The following is a 9,401-nucleotide window of genomic DNA, read 5'->3' as shown; positions in this document are numbered from 1 at the left end:
TGCTCCTCCGCGCGGCGCCTGGCCTCCTGCCGTCGCTGCTCCTCGCGCCGCTCCTCCTCCGCGCGGCGCCTGGCCTCCTCCCGCCGCGCCGCTTCCTCCTCCTCCCGTCGCGCCTGGCGGGCCTGGGCGTACAGCTCCCAGGCCTCGGCTTCCTCCACCTCCCGTCGGGCCGCTTCCTCCATCTCCGAGGTGCGAATGGCCGCATGGAGGTGCGGCCATTTCGCGTCCTTCTCCGCCGCCGAGATGAGCAGCGCGGCGCGGAGGTCGGGGTCCTCCTCCGAGGACTCAGGCTTCGGCTCGAGCAGCAGTAGTGACGGTTGCGCCAATGCCGCGCCGCCGCGGGCGGCCTCTACGATGTGGAGGCCGCCTCGGTTTCCTCCGGCCCGCAGCGCCGGCGGAGGACGGCGGCTGCTGCTCGCCTCCTCGTCGTTGGTTCCGGGAGCGAACCATCGCTTCGGGGCCATGGCGACGGTTTCGCTCGGGGAGTGGAGTGGGGACTGGACTGGAGGGTCAGATCCCCTCCAGTCAACATTTAATAGCCTTCCCGGTCACCGACAGGTGGGCCCAAGGGAGACGAGGCGACAAGCGCCCGGACGTGACCGGACGCCGCGTGCCATCCGCGGCCACGCAAATCTAGCCCAGATTTGGACTGGGTTTGCGTCGTCCCGGACGCCGCGGCCATCCGCATTTGCGATGCGTCTCCGCGTTGGACCGCTTTTTTGCCCGCGCGTCCGGATAGGTCGCCCCGTTGGAGATGCCTAAGGTCTGTCTTTTTGGTGAGTGGCCACCACCGATGCACCCATTTAATCAGCACAAGCGAGGAAAAATATCAAGTTCCCCACGAACAAACAACGCCACTGGCGGCTGAGGACCCCGTCAAAAAAAAAAAAAACGCCACTGGCGGCTGAGGAAGCGAGCAACCGAGCATGGTCACGAGCGGGATAGGGTCGCCACTTGCTTCTCCATGGGAGGACCGGCAACTGGTGCTATTCTCGGTCGCCGGCGCGGTCCTGGCGTGGTGCGCCGTGAGGGTGCTGGAGTGGGCGTGGTGGCGGCCACGGCGCCTGGAGCGGGCGCTGCGCTCGCAGGGGCTCCGGGGGACGGCGTACCGCTCCCTTGCCGGCGACGCGCAGCTGCTCGTGCGGCTCAACAAGGAAGCAAGGTCCCGGACCATGCCGCTGGGCTGCCACGACGTCGTGCCGCGGGCGATGCCGCTGTTCCACCATGCCATGAAGGAGCACGGTGCGTGTTCGCGTTCTCTTTGCTTTATTTTTTTGGACTGCTGGGCTGGGCGTCCCCTGGTGGATCTGATTCCCCAGCCTCCGGGTCCCCAGCCGTCGGATCAAAAAATTTGATGGTTAGATTTGCATGTAGCAAAAAAACACCTCCGGCAGCAAAAAATCACCCCCGGCAGCAAATGATTGAATCAAAAAACGGTTCGTTCAGAAAAGAAAAAGAAAAAGGCTGGGCTCGCCGGAGACCTCGCCGGAGACCTCACCGGAGACTACGTAGCAAAGTAAAAAAGCTATTGTAGCAAAAATGGATATCGTCGGAGACATCGACGGGGAACTCGCCGGAGAACTCACCGGAGACCTCGTCGGAGACCCCCAGTAGCAAACATGTTTTGCAATTGTAGCAAACCTATAAAAATATTGTAGCAAAAAATGTATTCCTAGGTTGCAAATCCGCATAACGGAGACCTGATCGGAGATATCAACCGATACCTCGCCAAAAATCTTGTAGCAAAACATTTATCTCTTTTTAGCAACATTGCAGAACAGTTATAGCAAAAAAAAAAAGTCTACCATCTCCAACCCCCACCGGTAGCAAAGCCAAACAACATCGACAGCATACTTGACCACCGAGGGTTGCAAAATTGACCAACATTTGCAGCGTTGTTGGTTGGTGGTTGTGTCTGACTTGGTGGCGAGCATGAAACGTCAACCATCGGGTAGCGTCTCCGACGGGGTGAAGATGTCCTCCGCCTCCGGCGGGGCTCGTCCCGGCGATGGGCCTCCACAACACAATGGGGTACGGCCGATGAGGACGCGGCGCGACAGCTTCAAGAGGTGAGGAGGAGGTCAGGGTAGCCGGAAGCCGCGCGCAGGGGAGGAGGTCGATGAAGACGGCGACCTTGCTGGCCCTGTCGACGACACCCGCTCCGTGGCTGCAGGGGAGGAGGTCGGCGAAGACACCCTCCCGCCGGCGGTCTGCATGGGGGGCCGGCGGAGCTTGGGATTCGGGCCTCCGCTGTGGCCTCCATCTCCGGCCACGCACCAGGTGGACGCCGGGGAAGATAGGGTCGCGGGTCGCCATGGCCTCCATCTTGGGCAGCGTGCGCGCTGGTGTAGGACACCCTCCCGCCGGCAGGCGGCATCGGGGGGCGAGTCGGCGGAGCGAGCGAGCGCTGCAGCGGAGGAGGCGAGCGCCATCGAACCAGTTCACACGGGCTGTCGCTGCGGAGAGGACGAAAACAAAGCTGAGGGATAAGGATGGGTTGTTGCTGGGCTGTTCACACGACGTGTGGGCCTATGGAGGTCACGTGTCGAGTCCGCACGATCGTGGGATCGAACGACGCGCAACCCGGAGGCTGAGAGCGCCGCAGCCCCCGGGGGAACCGGATCATTTTCCTTATTTTTTTTCCTTGACCGCAGCACCCATTAGTTTACCTTTGCCGCACGGTAAATAACACGTGCTCAACAAATAACTCACTTTTAATTATAGCTGCTGGACTGGGATACAATCACCCTGTCATGCCTGACGTACAGTTTTGTTGTTTGCTTAAGATAAGACAATAGAAGATCATCCGTCAGTCACTGTGTCTTGCGATGTAAGCTGAATGTTTTTTTTTTTTTTTGAGAAATACAGTACAACGACTCACCCACGTGAACACACGCACGCATACCTTACCTCTATGAGCACCTCCGAAAGATTGAGCCGACGGGATATTGAAATTGACGAAGTCACCACTGGCGCCTCGCTGTTGACGGGAACGTCGCCTGCCACTGAATGAATATTCCGTCTTAATGAGACACACAGATATCAAACCTGTGACTTGAACTCTGGTGGCCTGGGGGTACAACCACCCTCCTAACCACCCAACCTCTGGTTGGTTCTCGATGTAAGCTGAATGTTATTCGCACGAGGCTTAAAATGTCAAGGTCGAACGGCTTACAAAAGTCTAAGAAATGCGTGGTTGGCTGTGCATTGTAGACTATACATTTGCCGGGGCAATTTGGTCCTCGGCGTTGCTTCATATGATGATCTCTTCGGTACCGTAATTTGGAAGTTATTTTTTTTTTGATGGGATCGAGAGGGGATAACCCCTACGTACATTTTATTTAAAAAGGAGCTAAGGCAGCTCTAGGAGTTACAAAACCAGAGGATACAGGGGTGGACAAAGAGGTATATTTACAAGAAGAGAAACAAACAAAACCACAGATAACCCCTCTCTGTCATTGGAGTCATGCTGCTCAATCTAAAAACCAGAGAGAAATTGCAGTTTTCTTATCTTTCCTAGCTCTATGAGACCAGAGCTTGCAAGTCTCCAAGCATTGTTGGGCTATAATGTGAATTGGAATATCGAGATCATCAAAAACCTTCCTATTTCTTGACAGCCAGATGCTCCACAAAGATGCGGTAATGACCAAGTCCCAAGCTTTCTTTTTCGGAGCCAAACATCTATCCCTGGAAGCATAAAAATATCCGATAATTCGGTAATACTGGACAGGTCAATCCCTAGGAGAGCAAGGATTTGGGTTGTGTGCCCACAGTTCAGCGCAAAGTGCTCTACCGTCTCCCTTGTCTTACAACCAAAGGGGCAACTGTCATCATTTACAATTTTCTGCCGTAATAAAACCAATCTCACTTTGATCTTTCCTTTAATCAGTAGCCAAGCAAAAAGCTTACCTTTTTTCGGTGCGGCACACATCCAAATCGAGTCTGCACTCACATGCCTTATGCCACCTCAATTGACGATCTTGTACAGATTACTGACGGAGAAAGTGTCAGACTTATCAAAGCGCCATCCTCTCTTATCACCCTCCGAGGATCGTAGTGTACAGGAGTGTAGGAAAAGCAACATCACGTCCTTTTCTTGTGCCGCCCTATCAGAGGTGATATGTTTTAAAGGGATGCCCCAAGATCCATTTCTCCAGCAGTCCGCGACTGAAATGTTTGGTCTGATGGCGTGTGAGAAGAGAGTCGGGAACTGAATGCAGAGAGGTCCATCCGTTGTCCATTTGTCCTTCCACAAGGAGGTACTTTTCCCATCCCCAAGCTGCACACAGGTTGTGTTTCCATACGTGTCTATCAGCCTATTGATTTGTTTCCAAGCTCTAGTATGGTTTGCGGAGCCGTCTCCAAAATCTTTGTCTTGTAAGTGAGCAGCCATAACCCATCTGGCCCATGGAGAATTGGGTCCTGTTAAGAACCGGTGAACAAACTTTGTCAGAAGGCATTCATTTTGAATTTGTAAGTTCTTGATACCGAGACCACCTTCTTCAAAGCTTCTGCAGACATAGTCCCAAGCCACTAAACAGTCACTGCCATTGACTGTACTTTTGCATTTCCAGAAGAAAGCTCGCATCAATCTCTCCAACTCATCAATAACCCAGTGTGGGGAGAAAATTACAAAAAACCACCACATATCAGGCAATAGTTTCAAAAAGCCACCACTATACGAAAATGTTTCAAAAAACCACCACTCTACAGGTAACACGTAACAGATAGCACTGATTCCACTCTGATGCTGGTCTAATGACGAAACTGACATCTAGGCCCCACTGTCAGGCTGACGTGGCAGTAAAAAACGGTCAACGGAGGCCATCGATGAAGGGTTGCAAAATTTTGGGTTTTTTTTGTAAGTTATCGTGGGGCCCACTGTCAGTTTCTTCTCCCTCCAGACTCCTTGTCTATCCACGTGAGCTAGGCACCGTCGGCGACGGTGGCAAGTCCGCACAGATAGGAGTCCGGTTAGGTCCGTCACCGGCGAACCTGGCAAGGGGGCGGGCGCGGCCGGGCTCCAGCGGGGCGGCCGCGACCGGCTACGGCGAGCTCCGGCTTGGGCAGGGGCGGGCGCGTCGCAGCGAGCTCCGGCTCCGGCAAGGGGCGGGCGCGGCGTTGAGGGCACCGGCGTGGAGGCGATAGGGCGTCAGGGGAGGCCGGGGATCTGCAGCACGAGCGCCGCCGTCGATCTGCAGCACGAGCGTCGCCGTCATCCGCCGAGCTACGAGCGTTGCGGTCGTCCGCCGAGCTCCAACCCGTCCCGGCCGACGGCGGAGATGCACGCAGACCATGCGGCGCAAGGCCTCGCCGCGACGACGGCGGCTTGGCGGTAAGGGCGCAGGCAGGCCCTTCCTCCTCTCCGGCAGCCGCAGTGGACTCGGGGGCATGGGTGCGAGCTCCGGCCAGGCGGCACGGGCGAGGTCCCGCCGAGCGCGGACGGCCGTGGCTGGCAAGGCCCGCGCGGGGCGAGCGGGGTTGAGCGCCAGCCATGGCGGGGTGAGCACGGGCGAGCGCTGGCGGGCGGGCGCGGGGCCAGCACGGGCGAGCGCCGGCCATGACGGGACGGGCGAGGTCCGACCGAGCTCCGACCAGAGCGGCGCGGGGCGATGTTCGGGCAGGGCGTGGTCCTTTCGAGCGCTGGCTAGAGCAGAGCGGGGCGAGGTTTGGCCACGGGCTGGCGAGAGGAGCTCCATCGCCGACCAGGACGGCGCGGCCGAGCACCAGCCAGAGCGGTGCGGGCTGGCCTCTAACCGACGCGCACAGAGCATCGGGCCTCCAGGCAAATTGGTCAACGCACGATGAGGATGTGGTGGAAAATAATAAGGAAAAGGAAAAATAAGAAAATTTACAAATAAGTCCAGAACTATAACCAATATATGGTGCTTCTCCCTTCAACGTTAATCAGTTGCCACGTCAACCTGACAGTGGGACCCACATGTCAGTTTGGCAATTAAACCAGCATCAGAGTGGAATCAGTGCTATCTGTTACGTGTTACCTCTAGAGTGGTGGTTTTTTGAAACATTTTCGTATAGTGGTGGCTTTTTGAAACTACTGCCTGATATGTGGTGGTTTTTTGTAATTTTCTCCAGTGTGGGAGTTGGATACATGACATAAGATATGCTGGTAGGGAGGTTAGAACTGACTTAGTAAGCGTTAATCTTCCTCCATGGGTGATAAAGTCAAGTGAAAAACCAATTCTTTTTTCTACAGAAGAGATATAAGGGAGGAAAGCCTCCTTTGGAAGCTTTGAATCAGAGAGAGGTAGGCCCAAATAAGTCTAGGGAAAAGAAGCCACCTCGCAGTTAAGAGCCTCGGCAATTTCCTCTCCTTCTTGCAAAGTAAGGTTTATGGGGACGAAGGTAGATTTAGCGAAGTTGATCTTGAGCCCGGTAGTATTTGCAAAGTCGTCCAAAATTTCTTTTAAGATTTCTGCTTGCTGTACCTCACCTTGAATGACAATCAGGGTGTCGTCAGCATATTGTAGCACTGGACAGGGCTGATCCTCTAGCACTGGATGCCGAAGCAAACCGTTAAGGGCAGTGCGTTTGATAGCTTGTTGTAGAACATCAACCACCACAATGAACAAGAGCGGGGACAACGGATCCCCTTGTCGCAGCCCTCTTTTTATGTTGATCCAATTTGAAAGTTATTTTCACATCTCTGTTGTGCTAATTTCCCTACTTCAATATAAATCTTAATTCTACTATAGTGCAATTCTTTCATGATAAGAACGATAGACCAACCAGAATTACAGCGAGGTATCAAACGCCATCCAGAATAACATTAACAAGAAAATTCCATCTTAGTCTCATTGGCTACGCTAGTACAATTTCTCCTTATATCCAACTCAGTAGTCCAATTGGAAAGGTACCCGTAGTAGTATGATGATAAGTAGACCTTAGATCCCACCTTTACTTTTTCAATGGATGCATCGGGTTTGATCGTACGTGCTAATTATCTGTGGAATCTAATGACCTAGCCACATCTGCTTCTGTCGCATCTCATAGTAGTCTCCCATGCTCAACGAACAGAATGATGTACTCCCACGTACAATCCAAGTATTTAACAAATACTCCAACGTTTTTATTAATTCTAGTGGATGCATTCAGTGCGGAGGTAATCAGCGGTCTAATGTTCTAACAACAATATTGGCAGCATCTCGTCTTATGGTAGTCTAACAATTACTCTACATGGATAAATGGACCAACTGAAAATGGATACTCAACAGTGCACATTTACAAACAAAAATACTGGTAACAAGCACTCACCGTAATTGGCGAAATCTTTTGACAGGTAAAATGTCGATCACTTGGTTTGGGCCGATGCCTAGAGTGACCATCACAAAACCTGAACTGGTGCGAGAAGTTTTGTCCAACAAGTTTGGACACTTTGAGAAGCTCACACCCACACTTGGCCGAATTCAGAGGTTGTTGCACAACGGTTTGGGTAGCCACGAAGGCGGAAAATGGGCTAAGCATAGAAGGATCATCAACCCTGCCTTCCATATGGAGAAGCTCAAGGTTATCTTTTTATTCTGTTATCAACAAGACAAACTCTCAATGGGGCGATGTTCACACAAACTTATATTGCATTTTCAGCGCATGTTGCCGGCTTTCGCCGAATGTTGCACAGAGCTGGTACACAAATGGGAAGGTGTAGTCGCCAGTGATCTTCCATGCGAGGTAGATGTCTGGCCTGATATGCAGAACCTGACAGGGGATGTCATCTCCCGCGCCGCATTCGGCAGCAGCTACCTCGAGGGCGTGAGGATATTCCAGCTTCAGGGGGAGCAGATCCTGCTCGTTATGCAGGCCATGAACAAGATACATATCCCTGGTTACCTGTGAGTTCTGTGTTGCTCTCCTTCTGCATTTACATTGGCTAAGCAATACAAGTTGAGAAAGTCTTCTACAAAACTACACATTGTACTGATGTCTCATGTGCAGGTTCTTGCCAACCAAAGCCAACCGAAGGATGAAGCACATTTCTGCGGAGATCGGGAGGATCCTAAGAGGGATCATCACCAAAAGAGAGAATGCCATAAAAGCCGGCGAAGCAACGAGCGACGATCTTCTCGGGTTGCTGCTGGAGTCCAGCATGGCAGACTGCAGGGGAGACGGCAGCTCGGACGCTGGTATGACAACGGACGACGTGATCGGAGAATGCAAGCTGTTCTACTTCGCCGGCGCGGAGACCACGTCGAGGCTGCTCACGTGGACGATGATTGTGCTTTGCATGCACCCAGAGTGGCAGGACCGTGTCAGGGAGGAGGTCATGCTCGTCTTCGGCGCTAGCACGCCAGATTACGATGGCTTAAGTCGCCTGAAAATCGTAAGTTGTAGTGTCATCTTCGTGTTAGAAAAATGATCATGGTGTTAGAAAAATGATCATGGATCTAAAGTAATGCTCCATCCTGAAATTGCAACCGCATTTTCAGGTGACCATGGTGTTGTACGAGGTGCTGCGGCTGTACACGCCGCTGACGGCGCTCCAGCGCAAGACGTACAAGCCGATGGAGCTCGGCGGCATCAGGTACCCAGCGGGCGTGGCGCTCATGTTGCCGGTCCTATGCATCCACCACGACAAGGAGCTTTGGGGCGCGGACGCCGATGAGTTCAGGCCAGAGAGATTTTCCCAGGGGATCTCCAAGGCGTCCGCGGACCCACCGGCGTTCTTCCCGTTCGGCTGGGGGCCGCGCGTCTGTGTCGGCCAAAACTTCGCGCTGCTCGAGGCTAAGATGGGGCTCACCATGATTCTGCAGCGCTTCTCCTTCGAGCTCTCACCCTCCTATAGGCACGCACCGTTCCCCCTCGGCATGCTGCAGCCAGAGCATGGCGCGCAACTCAAGCTCATGAGGCTTCCCTGAGATGCACATCACGAATCCACTAGCTTGAGCTGAACATCACAAGGATTCTATGAATTTACCCATCCACTTGTCAAAGTGTAAAAGGCACAGTTATATGGATTAAATTTGTATGGAGTATTTGTGTACGAATAAGTGGGATATAGTTTCGAAGACATCGACGTGAAAAACACAAGTACCTTTGTCCTAATGAATAAGTGTGGTATGCGTGCGGCGCTTTGAGCAAAATTCTCGTCCTAAATCTCATCGGCCCGAAGATAAAATAAAATGGAACATACGGTCTTCACGGGACAGTCCACTTACCCCACAAAATTCTGGTACTTAACCACTGGTGCCAACGTACGAGATTAAGTGGGCTATTATGCGTGTCCCGTGGGAAGCCCGTGGGAAGCCCGGTCCCACTTGCACCCTTAGTCTTGCCTTATACTCCAAATCCACGAGTTCTTTCGATTTGATTGAGCCGCTTTTGTGTTGGAATTCCAGATTTGCAGAAAATTTCCAAAGATGTCCTCTGCTTAGTCTCCATATTCA

The 9,401-nt window shown here is 53.1% G+C and overlaps 1 protein-coding gene across 2 annotated transcripts; it reads left to right on the top strand.

The window, feature by feature from the left end:
• Nucleotides 1–861: 861 nt before the first annotated feature.
• Nucleotides 862–9,045, top strand: LOC127331906 (cytochrome P450 CYP72A616). 2 transcript variants are annotated; one of them, XM_051358136.2, is made up of 5 exons: nt 864–1,242; nt 7,301–7,527; nt 7,606–7,850; nt 7,954–8,338; nt 8,445–9,045. In XM_051358136.2, exons 1-5 carry the CDS (start codon nt 927–929, stop codon nt 8,871–8,873), a joined length of 1,602 nt encoding a protein of 533 aa, XP_051214096.1. In that variant the 5' UTR covers nt 864–926; the 3' UTR covers nt 8,874–9,045. The 2 variants fall into 2 exon arrangements, with proteins under 2 accessions (XP_051214095.1, XP_051214096.1); XM_051358135.2 differs by having other exon boundaries at nt 862–1,242; nt 7,301–7,850.
• Nucleotides 9,046–9,401: the final 356 nt, after the last annotated feature.

This window comes from Lolium perenne, chromosome 2, assembly GCF_019359855.2.
Source record: "Lolium perenne isolate Kyuss_39 chromosome 2, Kyuss_2.0, whole genome shotgun sequence".
In the NCBI taxonomy this organism is placed as follows: Eukaryota; Viridiplantae; Streptophyta; class Magnoliopsida; order Poales; family Poaceae; genus Lolium; species Lolium perenne.
This window is presented reverse-complemented; position numbering and strand designations above follow the sequence as displayed.

Excerpts from the sequence above, each read along its gene's own strand:
- LOC127331906 (XM_051358135.2), top strand. The coding sequence starts at position 927 with ATGGTCACGAGCGGGATAGGGTCGCCACTTGCTTCTCCATGGGAGGAC. Across the intron at positions 1,243-7,300 it reads CCATGCCATGAAGGAGCACG|GTAAAATGTCGATCACTTGG; the intron begins GTGCGTGTTCGC and ends ATCTTTTGACAG. Across the intron at positions 8,339-8,444 it reads GCTTAAGTCGCCTGAAAATC|GTGACCATGGTGTTGTACGA; the intron begins GTAAGTTGTAGT and ends CCGCATTTTCAG.